The sequence below is a fragment of the Squalius cephalus genome, assembly GCF_949319135.1.
Source record: "Squalius cephalus genome assembly, chromosome: 10".
NCBI classification, from domain to species: Eukaryota; Metazoa; Chordata; class Actinopteri; order Cypriniformes; family Leuciscidae; genus Squalius; species Squalius cephalus.
The window spans coordinates 37,970,369-37,992,412 of record NC_137131.1 but is presented as its reverse complement, the minus strand read 5'-3'; the positions used below and the strand labels follow the sequence as shown (position 1 = coordinate 37,992,412).

General features: G+C 36.8%; 3 protein-coding genes across 6 annotated transcripts in view; 1 reads left to right on the top strand and 2 right to left on the bottom strand.

The window, feature by feature from the left end:
- Positions 1-4,264, bottom strand: part of myh11a (myosin, heavy chain 11a, smooth muscle) — a 35,241-nt gene extending 30,977 nt beyond the window's left edge. For 3 of the 4 annotated variants that reach the window (XM_079882677.1, XM_079882680.1, XM_079882678.1), the window contains exon 1: positions 4,123-4,213. The gene's annotated coding sequence lies outside the window, so the exon portion shown is untranslated. Of the gene's footprint in view, positions 1-4,122 lie in introns of all 4 variants that reach the window. The other variant, XM_079882679.1, reaches the window with a different exon arrangement.
- A 4,014-nt stretch (positions 4,265-8,278) lies between these two features.
- cep20 (centrosomal protein 20) lies at positions 8,279-12,023 on the bottom strand. The gene is made up of 5 exons (XM_079884306.1): positions 11,949-12,023; positions 11,507-11,704; positions 10,490-10,574; positions 8,721-8,859; positions 8,279-8,600 (listed from the first exon to the last, which is right to left on the bottom strand). The coding sequence occupies exons 1-4, from the start codon at positions 11,974-11,976 to the stop codon at positions 8,730-8,732; spliced, it is 441 nt and encodes a 146-aa protein (XP_079740432.1). The 5' UTR covers positions 11,977-12,023; the 3' UTR covers positions 8,279-8,600; positions 8,721-8,729.
- A 375-nt stretch (positions 12,024-12,398) lies between these two features.
- Positions 12,399-21,928, top strand: ube2g2 (ubiquitin-conjugating enzyme E2G 2). The gene is made up of 6 exons (XM_079884305.1): positions 12,399-12,546; positions 12,901-12,936; positions 13,056-13,101; positions 15,345-15,463; positions 18,113-18,253; positions 20,989-21,928. The coding sequence occupies exons 1-6, from the start codon at positions 12,504-12,506 to the stop codon at positions 21,099-21,101; spliced, it is 498 nt and encodes a 165-aa protein (XP_079740431.1). The 5' UTR covers positions 12,399-12,503; the 3' UTR covers positions 21,102-21,928.
- The last annotated feature ends 116 nt before the right edge of the window (positions 21,929-22,044 follow it).

Below are 22,044 nucleotides of genomic sequence, written 5' to 3'. Positions count from 1 at the left end.
ATTTGAAAATATTAGACGGTTTTAAAAGTTACGTTTTTTACATTTTTATATTTTTGATGGGCAAATTGTCACCTCCAATATTTGATATTTTAGCGCTTGTCAAAATCAAATTGGTTGAGATGGCAAATCAAATAAAAGAAATCAAGCTTTACTGTTCACAGTAACCATACACAAATTCCAGCATGACGCTTTGGTGTAAGAGTGTGAGGTAAGATGTGAGCAACTAAACGACAAACTTTTTGTTAAATCATACAGAGTATAGGCTGTAAATAGAAGTATAGGTAGCCTATAGGCATGAAAATATAGGCTGTCATTTAAGTGATTCATGTAACTCAAAACAGAATCTGATTAGAGAGTCATCTAATGTCATTAAACAGTGTAATGGCCAATTATCAATGGAATATGTAACATCCAACAAACACTTTATGGATGATTTTTGGATGTGGTTGCAATTCACTATTGCCACAGTGTACCAAGTTGCCAAGTTCACCAATCAAACAAACCCTCTTCCTAAACAAACATTGCATAGGTCACAGGGGAAAGCACTATTTAGATGAAAGGATGAGAAAAATGCCTGGGAAATATCAAAAATGTTGTCAGTATTGATCAAACAATCCCCCAGTCTGACCAAAAACTGTACAAAACATATCCTACTGGGAAAATAAATATATATGATTATGTGATAATCTCCACAGCAAATGCTGTTTTTCTTGTTTCTTTTGGTGCTCAGCTGTGGTCCCGTGCTGCGATGACCATATAAGGCTGCCTTTGAGTCAGTGGACGCTCTGTCCACCTAAACAGCAGAAGCAAGTGAACTCCCAAACAAAGCCCTTATAGGGAATAGTATGCCTCCAGTCGGACTCACAGTTTACTCCAAAATGATAACATTAGGCAGGGACAGTCAGAGGCTGGTGGGGGTCTAATTTTCCTGCCACTTTCCCCCACCCTTCTTTTCCTCTGGGTGGCTGATATAGGGAAGTTTACACAAGTATTTTCGAGTACAGTACAGTTGGCAAACAGCAGGTGCAGCTTTGGAGTTCATGCAAGCACAGAGCTTTAAAAGCAATTTTGGGAAACAATATCCGAGCTACGCCTTAGATATGAACCGATTTCCTCCTCCATTTATAACCAATTGTTTGTACATTTACTTTGTATGGTCTAATAGCCCAACAAAAACAGGAAAATATTGTTCCCACTAACTGACTTTCTAACAAAAGTTAACTTAAAAAAAAAACAAAAAAAAACCTGCAGAATTAAATTCTAAATTTTAATTAAATTAATTAAATATCTAAAACCAGTCTTGCACTTGCTCAATTAAAACATGGAGAACGAACAGTCTGTGCTGTAGAAAAAAAGACTATACGACATTAACATGCTTAAAAGATACAATATTGAGAGTTTCTGAAATGCGAATCTCTTAACTGCTCCTTTTTCTACCACCAGTTTTTCAATTCTTTTGTCCGAATGACGACAAAATCGTCCCTTGGAAAAAACTACGGAGGGAAAAAGGTCATTTAAATGCCCTGTAATCGTTTGGGAGCGAGATAAACAAACAAAGTTTCTCTATGATAAGCTGATTTAATTAAAAGTGGGAATTTCCTGTGTCCTGTGCATAGATTCACAGACCCTTTTTTTTTAGGGGGAAGCTCCTTCATTTCTGCACTTGAGACTCATCGAGTTTTCAATGAGGTTTTTATGGATCAGGAGGTCCACTGCAAACATACTGCAAAACCTACCTAAATAAATTAAGGCTGTGTTTTAATTCAAAGAAATTCTGATTTTTTTTTTTTTTTTTTACATGACAGAAATAAAAGGCAGCACAAATCAGGGTCCTTGGCCTTTGTCCAAGTGGGCCTAAAGCCCAGAAAATCATGTGACCATGTTGTGCAGATGGATTTTTGTGATCCCCCGGTCCTGTGAAAAGTTTCCTCCTTTTTTCTCTACTCCTCCTCATCTTTTTTTTCATTCCACCCATATGGTTTTCTTTTTCTCATGAGCAGCTGTGTCATTTCAGTCTCTTTTTTTAACATTTATATTGAGATGGATGTGCAGACCAGGTCAACGGCACCACCTTTAAAGCTGTTGCAATGACAATATATACTGAATATAATGCTTCCTAGTTCAGGCACATTTAAACAACATGTTGCCATTAATGACCATAAAGGCCTTTTTTCTCCAAAACCTACATTGACTGTTTGATAAGAGTGGATTAAACTGTTAAGACAGTAGTCCAGCTACTGGTTTTAAGAAATAAACAAGAGTTCAAGGAGTCTGTCAGGTCATGTAGAAATGTGTTAAATCTTTAAAGTGACAATCAGGTAAGCAGCCTAAAGATAGACCACAAATGTGCTAAAGTCAAAAACACAGCTAAACTGATTCACTATTGAAGGGTAGCTGCAAGTAAACTGGTAAAAACTCGCTAGGTCTAACGATCTAACCAATATATCTGTAAAACTTCCTTTTTCTGATAAGCCAGATTAAAACTCACTTCTGCTACATGCACACACCTTTTATCATTATTATAAAAGATATACTCCAAAAAATCTGTCAGAAATGCATCGAATGTAATACAACGGTTTGATTTATATAGATTTATAAAAGGCACACATAAAGGAAATGAAAACTCTGTTATTATTTCTTCACCTGCATGTAGTTCTAAACCTTTATGACTTGCTTTTTTCTGTGGAACACAAAAAGTGAATTTCACTGCATGAGTTGTATGGGTCACATGTATGATACATATGCTTTTGTATCCATTTACAGCTCAGTTACTTTAATGTTATTGAGAAAAGTGAACAAATTATCTTTAAAATTTCCATAAAAGAAAGAAAACTATCCACTCTAAAAAAAAAAAAAAAAAAAAAAAATGCTGGGTTGTTTCAATGTTTGGGTCCATAATGGACAAAACAACAGTTTAAACCTAGGTTCATTTTTGACCCAAACATGGGTTGAAAAACAACCCAGCATTTTTTTTGGAAAGCCATGGCGGAGTAATTATCTTTTATTATATATGGTAATAATGTTTAGGTGATTATCTCTTTAAATTTCCAAAATGACACTCATTACTCTTTCAGAATGCCTCTTAAGAATGTTTATGTTACTGATCAAGACATTAATGGATAAATGATGACACAGTCAATGACTACTTCCCCTGCACTTTGTTACAAGATCACAATTCTTCTTCGTAGACTTCATCACACTATTGTCTATGGTTAGCTGCTGTGCTGTCTATGCATGTCATAACTTCAATGGGAAACGAGAGGACAGTCAGTTGACTGTCTGCTGTTCACCACAACCTTCAGCAGAAAGTTGCATTTGACAACCATATTTGGAGAACAGGAAACTCTTTGGTTTGTCAAGCTCACTGCTTCTCTCATTCTACTCCACCATTTCCTATGACAGACTCAGCTGAAGTCAAACTTGTGCATTAAAGAATGGATGGATAGACATGCTTTCTCACTTAAAAGCTCACAAGATACTTTATGATGATGTTTTGAATAGAAAGTAAGAGATGCACGAGTTGTTGAAACACTTTTTGTGCAATAAAATACAATTCTGTTATCATTTACTCATCATCATTCTGTTTCAGACCCACTAGAAGTTCTGTCTTAAGTAGAGCACAGATGATGTTTGGCAGAATGACAGTCACCATTCACTTTCATTGTATGGAAAACAGATGCAATGAAAGTGAATGGTGACTGAGGCTGTCAGGAACTAACATCCTGACATTCATGTATTTATATGTTTCATTGAAAACAAATTAGTCATACAGTCAAGTTTAGAATAATATGAGGGTGAGTAAATGTTGACAATTTTAATTCTGAGTAAAATATCAGTTTAATGGTGGCATAAAATAACTGAATGAACAACTGTCAAACACATCTTTCAAAGTAATTAAGTGTTGACAATTTCGAGATTCAGTGAAATATTACTGTTTTTCTCACACAGCTCAGAACCCAGGCAATTTTTTCGCACACTTGATACTGCATCAACTTAGCCTACTGGCATTCAGTCAGATGATTTACATAGCCTATCTGAAAGCCTCTGGTAGCAATGCATACACAACTAAAAGAGTAAAATGAAATATATAATAAAGTATGAGTAATATCGCTGCATACTCACAAGGCTGATGAAGAAATGCCGCGATTTGGAAAGTTAGGGTTTGGAGAGTCCTGCGACAGTGAGGTACTCCAAAGACGAACAGTCCAAATTAGACAGAAAACCATGAGAACATCATTTAAACGGAGATGCGGATGGAGTGGGCGGGGCCTCACAATCGATCCGCGCTGTTATTGGTCAGTGCGTTTTGACATTTCAGGTGAACGATAGTCTTTTCGGTCACATCCATTTAAATGTCCTTTTTCAACACAATGTGAAACACTTAAATGAAACAGAAGTCCCATTAGAGTAAGTGCTACTTTTTCTCAAGGCAGTAATGATGAAAAGAGAGAAATGAAAGTTAACAGATATTTATTAGCCTAGTGCACGGCCTGATGATCCGCTCACATTTTTGCTTAGGCAGAAACGCCTTGAATTAATTTGCTGTAAATCACTTTCACACACATCTTAAATTACTTAATATCATTCTATGATGGTAATGAATGTTATTTTTGGAATAAAATTGCACACATTTGACACGCCAAAGTTGACAAAGTTGCTTGTGGTTGAAATGAGGCAATGGAAGGACAGTTGACATTTTTGAAATAATTATTTAACTGATTTTCACACAATGTTTAAATTGATTAGAATTGTCCAATTCTTTGTTTATAGTTTTAAAAATGTAGTATTATTATATGATGGATTTCATACTATATTCATATGGATTTTAATGCTAATTTAGTTGCAGTAGACAAACATTTGTGGCAGAATCAGTATTAAAAAATTACAATACATATATTTTTTTATTCTGTCATTATTTTTTGTATGCCAATCTTATTCCAAAACCATATGATTTTCTTGTATGAAACACAGAAGATGTTTTGCAGTATGTTCAAACTGCTCTTCTTCCATTCAATGAAAGTGAATGGTGACCGGCAGGAGCTGTCAAGGAATACGTAAAATACAGAATAGAGGAAAGTAACAGAAGGAGTGAAACAAGAAAGCAGAGATTCCCCAGGCTAGACTACATGCTGTACGCCACATCTGGACGAGGCGAATCCCCTGAGATCCTTTTTGGGACCCTTATCGCTACGCACATCACATTCCGTCCCCTCCATTCCCACAACAGGCTTCTTGCTATCTAATGGAAGTTCCTATATAAGGACAACCTCCTATTGCGTCCAGTAAATCACGTCTGTGATGTTTCAGGGAACAGGACCATGGCTGGTATGCTCCGAGGCCTTGCTGCGGTCCAAAAGAGAGATGGAGGAGAAACAAAGCCTGCAGAGAAAGAAGCGCCTCTGTCACTGGTCAGCATCAAGCTTTCCTGGATGAGCGAAGGGAAGGAAGGGAGGTAGAGAGAGTGTCATGGAGACAGATGGAGAAGGGGGGGTATAGTGAAAGTGAGAGAGGGAGATGCACAACTCTACTAGGTCTGTGTTGTGCCATATAAGGACAATGGGGTCTGCCTAGAATCTCGACCGTATTCTGTGTTTAGAAGGGAACACCGAAAGACTTGGATTGAGTGACTAAATATGGTGCAACAGCAGTGTCATTGTTAAGACAAATAGGCTTTCACTGGGATGTCTTTTGACTGTTTACTCACCAACAATAAACTTCAGGGTAGCTGCAGACTCTCATTCCGGCAAAGACTAATACCAATTAAGGAATGTGAGGTATTGCACCTGCTCATGCAGAAACAGGAACATATAGATGTGATTTAAATAGTCTGTTACTTTGTTCTGTGGAGAATCATGCAGTTAGTTTGTGTAGTCAGAGACACTAAATAATGAACACAGTACCGGTTGCAATTTTATTTCACATTGCTGTTCCGTTGCACTTATTATAGCTATTACAATAACTGGGTAATAACTAGGTACTAAAACCTACCCCTAAACCTATAACTTAACTAATGTAGTTACCTTATATTAACCAGTACTTTCTGTGTACTGTAAAATAAAGTGCAACCCAAATATCTTGTTTGAGCCTGTGTTCACAAAACACATGATATGACATATTCACTAAAACTACTGTAAAAATATGTTAATTGGTAAGTTATTATATATATATATATATACAGTGAAAAACTGTAAATGGTTTTTACTGAAAAATACAATAACATTTCTGGGGTTTTTTTTGCAAATAAAAACTGACTTATAATATTCACAGTGAAAAAAGTAAAAAGATTTTCCCAGAAGTCCTTGTGTGACATCACTTATGGATATATTTTATTTCAATAAGGATGTTTTTACAGTGTGCATTATGAACTTTTTATTTATAAAAAAAAAAAAAAAATTACAGTATCATTTAACCTCAGATATTAAAATGAGATATTTTGAGATATGTCCAAGCTGCTCTTTTCCATAGAGTGAAAGTAACTGGTGACCAAATAGTCTGTGTGACTAATTGTGCACTATATTCCAAGCGTTATGAAGCCATACTGAAAATATTTTCATAAAAGCTTTCAAATATGCTCATTTTTTAGATTTGGTGATTATGAAGAAACAATGATTGGTCTTGATGCGCTGTATTTGAATATCCTTGAACACAAAAGAGATTGGAAAACTATGGCAGAAGGGAAGATTATCAGTGAATAACAATGCTCACAAAGATCTTGTATGTCTTTGAAAGACATGAAATACAGTGCACAAGTCTTATGGAGAACTTGTAAGGTCTATTTTTTCATTGTACTGTATTGTACAGTTGGGAGTGCAGCAACAATATTTTGCTAAAATTCCCTTTCAAAAAGAAAGTCATGACTCATGAGGGTATAGTAAATGCTTACCGAATTTATAGTTTTGCTAAACAATTCCTTATTTTCAATAAGTGAAAACCAATAAAATGTAGGAAAGAAATTACAATATGCAGACTTATACCTGCTTTGGCTTCAAAGCCTATGCTGAAGTCCTATTTAGCTGTACCCTTAGTGGAAGAACACTATATCAGAAATTTGTCCTGACAGTGTGTCTAAAGGAGAGGAGGGAACGGGAAATATGTGCTAGATTAAAGCTAAGTGAGGCACATGCTGTTCGTCTCCTGAGACTCGTCCAAAAACTCACTTGGAGTGAAGCCGTTCCCAGTAACTGGAGCATTAAGATTTGCCTACATTAGTAAAATAGAATGTCAACACCCAATCTTACAAGGTGTGAACCCAAAGACACTAATTCAGGAAATTACATATAGTGAATTAAAAAGTTAAACCCGATTACCAGTAAACCCAACTTCTTTTAAATAAAGAACAAATATCTGTTATCTACAACCTCTATATATACATGTTCAGTTCCCAAAGAAATCCTGAGTATGTTGATGTAAACACCATTTTAGAGAGTCATACATGTTTGGATATATTTGTCCCTGTTGGAATGCAGTTAATCGCGGGAGAGCAAGCAAATATTTGGCTGATTTGGCTGCTCGTATTTATTCAAAATATTTCACATGATCTATGTGTTGATGATAACCTTTTACAGAAAGAAAATGTACTGGGACAATGCACTGGGAAAATTTCATCAAGCTTCCAACGAACTGCTTTATTACCCCTTATTTGTGATAATAATCAGTGCAAAAAGCTATATCAAGTGAAGTATTGAGTGAGTATAAAGTGACTTACCTTTTAAGGAATAAGTGTAAACTTGAAGAACTTGGCAACAGATGATGTTTACAATGTTTGTGAGCTGTGCTGTTTTGAGGTGAAAGAAAACCAAACATAGCACAACACAACTGAGAGTCTTAAAAGTTTCTCAATAGAAGCACTCAAATTAAAGAATGAGATTATTAGTACAAGTACTTTCTGGTGACAATTCATTAGACAGTCAAAGGTTCGAAAAGAGAGTAGCTTAAACAAGAAACTGTAGTTCAAATGTCATTCCTAAATATGTTGGCTTTGGCAAGATGAAAAGAGAGTGAAGGATGAAAACCAATCAAAAGAAAGAATGTTCAAAGTTCAAGGACCTGGGGCTTTACCAGAAAGACTCATGAGGCTATCTCACAATCTGGGCTTGTTTTGACAGTTCTTTAATGTACTGCCATTTAAGATGAGCACTCAAAGCACTTATCTTAAGATTAGCTAACATTTTCAACCCAGACTGCAGTGCAGAAATGACCAAAATGTGCATAATTGTCATAGCGAATGTAGCTAAAATTAGTAACAAATATGTGTACTAAAAATAAGGCTGTTATTTTACTGCAAATGTAAATTTAATATTGCATGTGCAGAATTTAAAAGAAAAGGATACAAACCAGTTAAACAGATCTCAAGACTATTTACATTTAATACAAGAGGAATATGACTATTTTGTAACGGACTGTATTTTTCTTAAGAACCTAAACTGAATAACTAATACTATGAATATAAAAAACAACATTAAAAATTAAATGTAGATATATTCAATATCTAAAACCAGAGTGACAGAATATTTTGGCCTCTTTAATGGAAACCGTGCCCTCACTATCTATCTGTGATCACATGACGTCCTCTTGTATGTTGGTTCTTGATGACTGCAGAGCTGGAAACACAATAAAAAAGCAGCTGAATGGGATAAAAGCTTTTCAGACTTATGACACTAAAAATTACATTTACACAAAACAATATGTACAACCAAAGTCAAACTCAAGCCCTCTCTTACCCATCAGGGTTATGACTCTGCGTTGAGATGGCCATGTGGTTCTTGTGAACGCACTGTTGCTGAGCCTTTTAGGAAGAGTTTTCCTTTGTGCTCTTCTTTACTGCTGAGGAAATGATGGAGCAATCCATACATCAATGGCCTAAAAACAGCAAGAAAGAGCAATACAAAAAGCATAAAGGAATGGTTCACCCAAAAATGAAAATGCAGTTTTTAGAGCTTGAAGCCCCTGGTGACCATTCAAGGGATAGTTCACCCAAACATTCAAAACTTGTCATCAGTTACTCACCCTCACGTCGTTCCAAACACGTAAGACTTTCGTTCATCTTTGAAACACAAATAAAGATATTTTTAATTAACTATGAGGGATTTCTGTCCCTACATTGACAGCTACGCAACTACCACTTTGACGCTTCAAAAAGTTAATAAAGAGATCGTAAAACTAATTCATATGAATTAAGTGGTTTGTTCCAAATTTTCTGAAGAGACTCGATCGTTTTATATGATGAACAGATTGAATTTAGGCTTTTATTCATTTAAAGTCTTACGGGTTTGGGACGAAGTGAGGGCGAGTCATTTTTGGGTGAACCCTTTCACTTTTAATCGTACGGAAAAGAGCAGCATGGACATTCTTCCAAAATGTCTACTTTCAGGTTTCACAGAAGAAAAAAGTTCAAAGTCTTTGACATTGAGTAAATGACAACTTATTTTTGGGGTGGTCTATTCCTTAAATATGCAATGAGTAAAAGTTTATATAAAGTGTTTCTGGTGGTAAGAGTGAGTATTCGAGTAACACCATATATGTTGGTCTGAGCAAGAAACTCATTCATGTGTTAGTTACATCTAGACTTGACTACTGGAGTAGTGTTTTGGCTGACTTACCAAAAATCTCTATCAAACACTTATAATGAGTTCCGAATGCAGCAACAAGAATGCTTCCTCGTACTAGACAGGAATCACATCCAGCACTTAAATCACATCACACTCTGCTTGTGTCTCGCAGAACTGATTACAACAACCCTCTTATTACATTTTTAAATGTCTTCATGGTGTTGCGCCAACATTCCTTGCTGGTCGTATTTAAAACATGGCTGAAAGTGTCAAGTCAGATTTTAATCACTACATGGTCCCAAGCAGAGGATCTCATAATCAGACTCAATTTGCACTATTATAAAGTATCACACTCAAATAACTTTTATTTACTTGTTAACTTCTTTAATTTAAGTTTCTTTTCTCCTCACTTTGTTCTGCGTTTACATTTCTCTTCGTTTTAATTTCTATTAACTTTCTAGTACTTCTTATATTTACTCAGTCAGTTGTATTTTCTTGTATCTCCCAACATGTGCATGTTTGACCTGCCAACATTTTAACTAACCCTAACACTGGCTCTCTGTCAGGTTTTGTGCTGATTTTAAAATTCTCTTACCTGTAAGGCTTTCCATGGTACGGCTCCTCAAAAGATCTTAAGCCCTTACACCCAAACGTGTGATCTCCGCTCCTCCGAAGCTGGTCTTTTAACCATTCCGTCAAATACTATGTAATTGTTTTATTCTATATGGTTTACTTACTTCTTGACTTGTTTTGATAGCATGTTTTTATTTTGTATTTTGTATCTGAATGCACTACAATAGGTAAAGTAACAGTCCATCACACTGACCCTGGGCCTCCTTATTGTTGAGGCCTGTACTGTACACTGTAATTCCCTTTGTAAATGCTAATTTAAAAAGTGCTCTATGAATAAAGTTTGACTTACTTGTCACAATCATACTTACACTGCTTTGGCACTTGAATCTTCTGCGACATTGAGCTCATTAGCCATGAACTGACGGTCCAAGGGAACTTCAGGCTGACCTGATTCTGATACATCATTTTTAACAAATCAGACTTCAAAGGTTTGTTTTTATAATGCATTTTATATTAAGGGGTTAATTCACGCAAAAAATTAAAATGATCCCATAATTTACTCACCCTCAAGCCATCCTTGGTGTATATGACTTTCTTCTTGCAAAACACAATCAGAGAAATATAAAAAAATACCCTGGCTCTTCCCAGCTTTATAATGGGAATGAATAGTACATGAGATTTTGAATCCCAAAAAAGCACATCCATCCATCATAAAAGTAATCCATTTGGCTCCAGGGGGTTAAGCGATGCATTATTTTTTTAAGAAAAACATCAATATTTATAACTTTATGAACTATAATCACTAGTTTCCGGTAATGGCTGTACGCGAGTCGAGTTACGACGGAAGAGTGACCTCTGACCTGACGCATGATGTAGGATGTAGGAGTAGCATAAGCTTAGGTGAGAGTAGTAGACTTGTTTTAGACTTCGAATAAATGACCGGTGTTTTGTTATGCTTTATCGTCAGGTCAGAGGTCACTCTTCTGCCGGAACTAGACTCGGCCATTAGGGGAAGCCAGTGATTATAGTTGATAAAGTTATAAATATGGATATTTTTCTTATAAAAACGCATCGCTTCGATCTGCTTCAGAATGCCTTAATCGAGCCGTATGGATTTTTATGATGGATGTATGCACTTTTTTGGGGCTTCAAAAACTCATGTACTAGTCACTCCCATTATAAGGCTTGGAAGTGCCAGGTTATTTTTAATATAACTCCGATCGTCTTTGGCTGAAAGAAGAAAGTCATATACACCTAGGATGGCTTGAGGGTGAGGGTAATAAATTATGGGATATTTTTGTATTTTTGGGTGAACAAAGTTAACCCTTTGATATGTATAATGAGTGACCGTGCACATGGTCTTCCTGCAGGGCTCATCTGCTCACCTGCGGTCAGCACTGATGCAGTGTGTCTATACTTGTTGAACTCCAGGTATTCTCGGATCAGTTCATTGATCAGCAGGTTCTCGTGCGACAGCGGCGGGCGCGGCGTGTTCTGGTCATCCAGCGCGCTGAACACCTCCGCCCGAATCCTCGCCTTCAGCTGCCCGAGCACCCCACGCGCCTCCAGCGTCTCCTTTAAGGCTATAGATTCATGTGAGAACAGAGAGAGACAGCAGTAGATTATTAATGTGAGAAACAGAGAGAGAGAGACTGCACTCAGATGGGCTAACCTACACAACAACTGTGGAGAAATGTGGTGCTTTGGAAAACATATAACAACATTAATATGAAACGTGACGACGGTAGACTTGACATAAAAAACTGTCAAAATAATCATAACCACTATTATATGAGGCATTATTGCAATTTTCGAGTATCAGCTCACCGCTTTTCAACTCTGTGATGGTTGCCATTGAAACCCTTCTGCACTTCTCAGACGCTTCCGCTAGAGGTCAGTTTGCGCTCACTACGTACACAGTTGGACTAATACTTAGCCATTCCACTCTGGCCAGGGACATAAAATAAAATCAAATAATACATTTCTAAAAATAAAGTCGATTTTTAACCTTTAGTATGCCTCTTTAAACAAAAAAAAAAAAGCATTATCATTGTTTAACACAAACACCATAAATCCAAGCATCACGTCGTCGAAGGAGATACATAAATAAATAACTCTATGAGGTTAATCAACATATATTGCAAGTTTCAGGGTGTTCCTTTAGTCCTTTTTTCCAACTTAAAGTCAAATTTGATCTGTTATGTCAGTGGAAAGATGACGTGGACAGCCACCTGACGTGATGCGGAAGTGAAGATGGAGTGGCAAATCTTTCGCGTGCGAAACTCTTTGCTCGCTTTTGTCCCGGAAGGACAAGCCTTTTCATCGTGTCAGTTGTCGTCACCCTTCGTGCCAAAACAACTTCTTTCTAGACCAGGCTGTAAAATGGCTGGAACAGCTTTAAAAAGACTCATGGCCGAATACAAACGTAAGTCACTTATTGGCAATTACATTTAAAAGGCAGCGCAATGCTAGTCCTTGTGACTTGTGGATTTTACACTGGTTTGGTAGCAACAGTTTGGCTGCGGTTGTCCCCTCAAGCAGACACAGATAACGTTACGTTACTTCCAGAACTTCGCTGACATATGATGACAGTATGAATTATTAATAGGATGTAAGGCAACATAAGTCGCACTGAACAAACCGAAACTAATTTCTTTAGTCTAACGTTAGTGCTGTCACTGAAATACACTGTGATGATGATGATGATGATTTTTATTATATGTATTTACTGTTCAGCATATGTACATGAATACAGCTAATTGATCTTTTTTTTCTCCAGAACTAACTCTCAACCCTCCAGAGGGGATTGTGGCAGGTATGAAATAGGGCAGTTACTTAAACTGCTCCATTAACCTGGTTTTACTGTAGAGTAACTTATCTAATGATTTATCTATATTATAAGAATATTGACTGAGACTCATTTCATCCCTACAGGGCCTGTAAATGAGGAGAATTTCTTTGAATGGGAGGCTCTGATTATGTAAGTATTATTTTGTTTTGTTTTGTTTTCATTATTATTATTATTTATTTATTTATGGTTAATTTGTTCAGTGTGGGTGAGAAAATGTGTCTTGACATTTTAGTGACCGTTTCAATAGAGAGCCCTCCCCTTCTGGTGGACCACCATGGGACCTTATTTCGGAAAAATATTGTATGGTAGTCAATGGCGAGAGACAACAAATATTTTGATCTCGTTTGAATTGTGCCCTGAATTACACATATGATGTTTGTCAATTTAAAAGATACATTTTAAAGTCAAGAAAGTCACAGTTTGATGTAAAACTGTTGAGGTATAAGACTGTGAAAATACATAATTACAAAGACTACAAACCCAAAAGGCGCACATGTGACGTCATACCTTTTCTCTCAATGAATGAAGCTAACTTTACTGAAGCTAACGTCTGTCATTTTTTCTATAGTCTTACGCCGTCATGCCTGAGTGTTTTGTACCAGGCTGCACACATACGATGCATGTTGGTGACGTACATAGTGCGAGACGAGAGATGTAGTTCATTGAGCGATTTTCACATAAAACTAAATGTTACTCTTCTGTTTTATGACAAACTGCGACATTCTTGACTTTCATAATTATCTTTTAAATTGACAAACATCATATGTGTAATTCAGGGCACAGTTCAGACGGAATAAAAAGATAAGTTGTCTCTCGCCATTGACTACCATACATATTTTTTCCGAAATAAGGTCCCATGAGCCGGGAGGGGAGGGACTTAGGCTCTCTATTCAAACAGATTTTCTCTGCCATGTCTAGTGTGACCCACCATAGCTTGATTTCGCTAATCTTTTTTTTATTCTTATTAGGCCTAATTCATTTAGTTTGCAGTGTACTGACAACACAGACAATAAAATGTTAAAGAAAATAAAAATATATGATAAAAATAAATTGTTACATTTTTCTTAATTACCGTATTATGAATGCTCCCAAAACAATAGACCACAGCTATAACGTTATTGCCACAGAGAATCAATACCGATGGAATCTCTTTCACAATCATTTTTTTTCCCAGCTTATAGATGATAAAAAAAACATTGACATCCAATCAGAATCCATCCTGAGTTCAAGCATTTAAAGCAGCAGATGACATACCTGCAGTGCATGCTTATAATGAACTGACAAAAATGTCCTATAATTAAGAAAAGTAATAGCACACCTGTCCTCAGCAGCTGAAGGTGTCGTTTATGTCTTTTTGTAGATTAAGCATGAGACAAGTTATTCGCAGAATCATAACACATGGAAAAAGTGATGATAACTGATTTAGATTTTGGATAAGACCAAACAATGTGTCCTCCGGTAAACCAAACTGGTGGTTAGATCAGTGGTTTTGACTGATAAGTTTTTAAGTGAAACTAATTGCCAAGCATAATAAGGAACACTGTCCCTAGCAACTCCCCGACAGCTGTTCCACAGATACGGAACTGTGTTCGTTTGATGCGCTCCTCATCATGATTACCGATCAATATCTGCCCATAGAAACAGTATTTGATAGACAGCTGGATAAGTAAACAGAAAGAGATTTGCATGTTAAATGGGCCTTTGAGAATGATTCTATGAAGTTCTGCCAATGCTGTCAGTAGATCATTCAGATTTATGAAGTTGTGTGATTTTATGATTGTGAAGTTTTTTTTTTTATAGGTTTATGTTTAATGTGTTCATGTTTAAGTATAGCCTATGTATTTTATGCGGAAGATTGTAAATGTTTTCACTTGCCTCATATTTTTAAGTGATTCTTGCAAATAAACATTTGGAATACATTTGGAATATTGTTTGTCTTCAACCAAAAGATGCTGTTAGACTGGATTATTCATTTGCGTTGTCATTTTTTTTTTTTTTTTGAGAGAGAGACGATCTAACTCCTGATGTTAAAGATTTTTATTATATTCTGAAAAATGAATTTCAGAGTGAATCATTCTGAAAAGTTGCCTGTGTAAATCTGTGTAAATGTGCTTTAAAATTTCTAATAAAACTACTGAATGCTAGGGATTTGCGGGCAATACAGTAATAGCTTATCCAGACATTATAGCTGCTGCTTAGGGGGGTCGAGGGGTCACTACCGGAATGCTTCAGTTCATTGTTTCTTTATTAGCTCTGTTGCAACGCTGAGCTTTAGAACAAAGCATTAAATGATAAAAATGAATAAATGGCGGTCCTGCTTGCTGGATATATTGCAGCACTCTCTAAAATTGTTTCTTATTTTCTTATTTTAGGGGACCAGAGGACACATGTTTTGAGGGCGGTGTGTTCCCTGCCATCCTTAGTTTCCCCTCAGACTACCCCCTCAGCCCCCCCAAGATGAGGTTCACCTGTGACATGTTCCATCCAAACAGTGAGTGGTCTTTATTCTGGACTACACATTCAGCATTCAGACAGTGTACGTGGGGTTTGGTGACTCAAATATTCATGAATGTCAGATTGCTTCTATTCAATTAAGTTTTATGTTACAGTTATTTATAACAAAATATTCACATTAGAAATTATTTTTAGTATTGTTATATAATTAATTATTAAAGTAATTGGCGGATATACAATGTTCACAACATAATGTTTTCATTAGCCTTGATTTAAATCTGGAGCGTATTAAAAACACACAGGTTCAATATATTTTCACATTGAATTCAAATAATTTCTAACCTCTATAAGTTATTGTATAAATTAAATAATGTGACACAGAAAAGGAAATTACAGAATTTTAAAGTTCTGTGTCTAAATTTTAAAATAAAGTCTTGAGTCTTTAAACTTAAATTATGGAAATTATTTAAAAAATATATTATACATTATATATACCACCATTCAAAAGTTTGGGGTCAGTATGATTTTATTTTAAGAAAATAATATTTTCTTTCAGCACGGATACATTAAATTGATCAAAAGTGACAGTAAAGACATTCTTACAATGTTATAAAAGATTTATATTTCAAATAAATGCGGTTCTTTCGAATTTTCTATTCATTAAAGAATAAGGGTTTCTACAAAGACATTAAGCATCACAACTGCTTTCAACATTGATAATAATAATAAATGTTTCTTCGGCAGCAAATCAGCATATCAGAATGATTTCTGAAGGATCATGTGACACTGAAGACTGGAGTAATGATGCTGAAACTGAATTTTTTAAAGGGATAGGCTAGTTCACCCAAAAATTAAAATCATTTACTCATCCTTATGGTGTTCCAAACCTTTTTGAGTTTCTTTCTTCTATTGAACAACAAAGAAAATATTTTGAAGAATGTTGGTAACCAGACAGTTGACGACATCCATTGACTTCCATAGTTTTTGTGTTCCTTGAATGGAAGTCAATGGGGGCCGTCAACTGTCTGGTTACCAACATTCTTCAAAATATCTTCTTTTTTGTTCAGTAGAAGAAAGAAACTCATACAGGTTTGCAACAACTTGAGGGTGAGTAAGTAATAAAATTTTTGGGTGAACTATCCCTTCAACAGTCAAAACTATCCATTTTAGGATTTACAGTGTTGGGGAGCCTCCAGGAGCAGGTTTGAGAAACACTTAATGCAGTTACAGTCCATAGACGTAGAAGAGTGTAGACTGTCCCAAAGTTTCTTTATGGTTAGGGCTAGGGCTGAAACGTTTCGTGTAAATGAGTTGATTTGCGTGCAATGCGTCAGTTCGTCTCGCTGTTTATGTTCACCAATGATGGTGGTTCCCGGGCATACTGGAAATCAGCTGTTATTACAAAAATATCGAGCCTGATCTAAAGTATGGACATTTTTTAAACAGAGACTGAATAAAATGGTGCTCTGCACGCTCTGTGAAACTGAAATGGCCTGCCGTGATAGTTCACCCACAGCAGCACAACTTCTATCCAGGAGCATCTGAAAAGAAAACATCCTGGGGCTTTTCTACCTCAAAATTATGAGACTGCAGCGCAAGTATTTGGACTATAATTTGGACTATTTTTACATAGCTCTAGAATATGGTTGTCAGTCCCATATTTTGCGCTTAATACGACTGCGTTCATACAGCACTTTTTTTACGAGCTGCCGTAGGTGCAAGGCTGGGAGACGCGCGACTCAAACAACCGCTCTGCAACCGCTTACAAAGCATTTCAGATTTTGCACTTGTAGGCAATTGCTGATGTAAATCCCAAAAAGTGTCTGTGAACGCAGCCATAGTAAACACCTTTCCTAATTAGGCCTCCACTATCTTTTGTGATGATTAATATCATTAGGTAAAAGTTCATACATAGATTAGTTACTGTTATTATTTATTGCTAAATTATTGGTTATTATTTATTGGTAAATTAACCAAAGGATGAATTAATTATTCAGAAAATAATCGATAGATTAATCGAAGAAGACGACCGATTGAAAAGATTAGGGCATTTCCTCTGGTCCTGCTGGTGGATGTGTGGACAGGGAAGTGGGCCCAGATAAAGGTCTTCCTGCAGGCCACAGATAGCAGCAGACCAGCCTGCTGTCCTCTGATGGAGCCGGGGCTCTGGAGGCGGTTATCAGAGCTGGACGGCTCAGATTCTGATCACTGTCCTCATCTGTGGAGAGAAAGAGGAGATAACATCAGCTGTGCTGTTGAGTGGCTGATACCGTGCAGTGCGGGGGTGGCTTCATTCAGGCCTGATCCAGGGGTTAAAAATCTCAACTTTATTTGTGTGCTTGACAATTTTAGCAGAAATCGATGTTCTTTTGATCCTTTGAGGGCCCTGACATCTGTTCGTAATTGCCATTTCAACTCTTTTCATGGCCTTTTTATAATGAATTGGGAGAGTAGTTCATTCTGTGGGATGAAATGCAGTGAATTGATCCACCATTTAGAGTCAGTTTGTTTCAGCTACAGCACAAAAGTGAGTCACAGACAAAAATGCAGATATAATCAAGTCGAAAGTTTATTCAAATGTGTTCATTCAACCGGCAATGAAGACAGCAAAGATGTCTAGAGGACAAAGGGCAACAGAAAACCAATAACAGAACTTCATAACTTGGTTGTGGTGTGTTTTTTGTAGTCTATCCAGATGGACGTGTGTGTATCTCAATCCTGCATGCACCCGGTGATGACCCCATGGGCTATGAGAGCAGTGCTGAGAGGTGGAGTCCCGTGCAGAGCGTGGAGAAGATCCTGCTGTCTGTGGTCAGCATGCTTGCTGGTCAGTCACCATTCACTTAATGATGAAGAAACTTTTTCACAATTGAGTTGTCTTGATCCTTCTTGCCTTAAATAGTCCAGTCATTTTATGAAAAAAGGTTGAACAAATTGCAACAGAAGCAAACTCAACTGATTTTGTATCCTCAATATGTCCTGAGTAAAGAAAAAAAAGCCCCGAAGAATCCGATTAGGGGAAAGTTTCGAAAAAGACCCAAATATAGTAGCCTGGTAGCCTTAGTAGCCACAAAATTTTTAGGTCGGGAAGTTCGGTCTGGACTTGATCCGTTGAGGAGCTATTATGCCCGAACAAAAGTTGTTCGGATCAATCAAATTGTCAGGGCGGGCTTTATATGATGATCAACAGTAACGTAATCATCCACGTCACCAAAGAGCGCTTGGGTTGAATTCGTTTACAACAAAGATGACTGCCGCTGGAGAATTGAGATTTCACGAGTTCACACTTACAAATAAGTCAGATAGAATAAATGCATATTTGGCGTGCTGTCCGAGGAGAGGCTCCGGGCTCGGTATTCGGCCCGAACCCAAAGTACTCCCCCCGTATTCCTGGCTGTGAAAGAACAGGCCAAGAGTGAGTGGAGGGATGCTGAAAACTGTCAAGGAATGTTAGGTGAGTTGACAGAGTGAATACATGTATGCTTCCTCTCATGCTGATAGGGTAGACATGGTAATTGTTTGATGACAAGTTGATTGGATTGATTATTTGAACATGCTCCTCCCGAACTTTGTTTATAAAACATTATGTGTAGATTCCGCCATCACATCTGTTATAGAAGATATCGACCGCGATCAAGGCATTTGTCGATCGGAAACATGAATGAAAAACATACGTCACTTTGGTTCTTTGCTCTGATTGGTTGTAGGTCTATCCAATTGAGTGCAGAGGCATTTTCTTTCCTGGTTCGGTTGAAACACGCCCCATAATCACAGCCCAATGGAGCAGTATCAGACTCACATTCTGACTAGAATCTGAGTATGACGACGTCAGGCTACAAATATAGCCTATTCATACGCCTATTCATTCTTTTTCTTGCGTGAATAGGGTAAACATTTTAACCTTTAGATATCACCATGAAAATTACTGTGTTGATTACTTGCATCAAGACAAACAAAAAATGTATTACAAGTTTTTTAAAATTGTTTGTTAACATGGACAAACTGTGCATAATCTAATCTACGTATGTGCTAATTTTTGCGGATTATATCACTTTAACAAACAAAAACACGCAAAATGATGTCAAACATTTCGGTCTTGTTGAGTATCCTCTAAACACAGTCGGTTATGTCTTAAGCATAAAACGCATGATGGGACAGTATAATGAAATCAGGATCCGTGCACTAGCTCTTAAAGGGACAGAAGCCATATGTCTGTCATTAATATTGTTGTCAAAACAACAAAAGATAGTTTTAATTTTTTTATTTCATTTAACTCATTGTTTTTTTAATGACAAAAACAAAATAGTTTTTCAGTGATCACAACTGTTATAACACTGGTTATACAATAAACATATAAACTGTTACTAAACTCTGAAATTCCAAATTGATCCATATCGTGATGCGTATCGTATCGTGACATTGTTGATGATACACAGCCCTACAATAGATCTAAACATTGGGTATAGCAGGTGAAAATGTCTTGTTGAATCTTGTTGACACATAACAGTAAAATACTTAATGTTAAGGTCTGAATGGAACCCATTTAGGCTACCCATGAACATTAATACATAGTCAGGAAGAAGTACTTTAGAAACCAGTCTTTATTAATTATTATTGCAGAGATGGGGTTTGGGGCTGGGTCCGTGGGACTGTTTCTGGGGATTCACTTTTTATTTTGCCTACCTTTTGTTTTCTGCATTCTCCTTACCATTGTCTCCAGTTCTTCCCTCAGACTTGTCCCCCAGAAACAGTCCCATGGACCCAACCCCAAACCCCATCTCTTAAAAATTAATAAAGGCTGGTTTCTAAAGTACTTCTTCCTGCCTCTATGTATTAATGTTCATGGGTTGCCTAAATGGGTTCCATTCAGACCTTAACATTAAGTAGTTTACTGTGTTTGTATGTATCAACAAGATTCAACAAGACATTTTCACCTGCTATACCCAATGTTTAGACCTGTTGTGGTATTTATGCAAATTAACTCATAAGTAATTAGATTATGCACTGTTTGTCCATGTTAACAAACCATTTAAAAAAACTTGTAATAAATTTTTTGTTTGTCTTGATGCAAGTAATCAACACAGTAATTTTCATGGTGATATCTAAAGGTTAAAATTTTTACCCTATTCACGTAAGAAAAAGAATGAATAGGCGTATGAATAGGCTATATTTGGGTCTTTTTCGAAACTTTCCCCTAATGGGATTCTTCTGGGCTTTTTTAACTTACTCAGGACATATTGAGGATACAAAATCAGTTGAGTTTGCTTCTGTTGCAATTTGTTCAAGGTTGCCCCCATTTTGGCTTAAAATAATTGGACTAAAAGTGGTTCCTGCGAGATCAACGATATATCTCAATGATGGTGAGATCAGATATATATAAACGCTGCAAGTTTTAAAGGTTATGTTGTATTATATGTATTGTGCATATATATACTGTATATATACTTTTTTATGCATCAATGTAAATAATGGATTTTTAATGTTTTAATACCTTTTATAATTTACATCTCGTCAGTGCCTATCCTTAATTAATTGTAAATAATGATCTATTTGCTCCTACAGAGCCCAATGATGAGAGCGGCGCAAACGTGGACGCCTCCAAGATGTGGCGTGAGGACAGAGAGCAGTTCAATCGACTAGCTAAGCAGATTGTGCGCAAATCTCTGGGTCTCTGACTCTCCTGTGTACAGACACACTCTCACACTCCAGGACAGTGAGGATTGACGTTTGTGAGGATACGAACTCCCAGCAGAAGAGTGAGTGTTGTAGTGTGCCCCCTACCTCCACCAGTGTGAGCACTTTATTCCCATCCAGGCTTTCATACTCTCGTCCCAGTCTTCCCCTCTCCTGTGATTGGGTGGATGTGTAGACAAATGGCTTTTGTTGAATAAGGCAAAATGTCATGCGTTCACCGGACAGTGTTTAATAGAGAGTCGAGCATCAGTCTCTGAAACGTTTTTCACAGCCATTTTGGGCTGCCGGTTTGTCTGTCATGCCTGTTACATGTCTATACCCATGAGATAACCAGTGGAATCACCATTGGTTTGAGGACAGTATGCTGATGCATGCTTTAATGCCTCCTAATAAAATGCATTGTGAGGAAATCATACGACGCAGTGACTATCACATCCACTTATTTGTTTATGAACCGATTGTATTACTGATCTTTTAGGAATGTGGGAAAAGATCATGTCTATTGATGGAGATTTAATAAATATTTTAATTACAAACATTTGATTACATTTAATGCTGAAATTAGGTAATGCACAGATAAGTCAGTGTTTTTGTCAAATTTCACTTTTTGCATTTATTGATGTTTTTAAGATTCTGCAGCAGCAAGCTGGAATTGTCCAGCCTTCAGCAGAAAGACAGACCAAAATAATTGATTTACACCATCATCACTTCAATTAAGAAATGTTTCATTTCTTTATTTGGTATTTTGCCTTTCATCTGTTCTCAAGGATTGTATAGCCAAATAAAATCAATAAGTGTTTGTGATTTATGAACGTCTTCTGTTATTTTATTACGTGTATAAAATCCAAAATGGTTTCTGCACACTTCTGATGTTGCTCCAGCACAGATGGGAAAAAAGGGAAATTTGTCAAATATGTAGGGAAA

Coding starts and splice junctions, on each gene's coding strand:
- cep20 (XM_079884306.1), bottom strand. CDS start 11,976: ATGGCAACCATCACAGAGTTGAAAAGCG. Junction 11,705..11,948: donor CATCACAGAGTTGAAAAGCG/GTGAGCTGATAC, acceptor ATGAATCTATAG/CCTTAAAGGAGACGCTGGAG. Junction 10,575..11,506: donor TGCATCAGTGCTGACCGCAG/GTGAGCAGATGA, acceptor ATGATGTATCAG/AATCAGGTCAGCCTGAAGTT.
- ube2g2 (XM_079884305.1), top strand. CDS start 12,504: ATGGCTGGAACAGCTTTAAAAAGACTCATGGCCGAATACAAAC. Junction 15,464..18,112: donor TGACATGTTCCATCCAAACA/GTGAGTGGTCTT, acceptor TGTTTTTTGTAG/TCTATCCAGATGGACGTGTG. Junction 18,254..20,988: donor TGTGGTCAGCATGCTTGCTG/GTCAGTCACCAT, acceptor TTGCTCCTACAG/AGCCCAATGATGAGAGCGGC.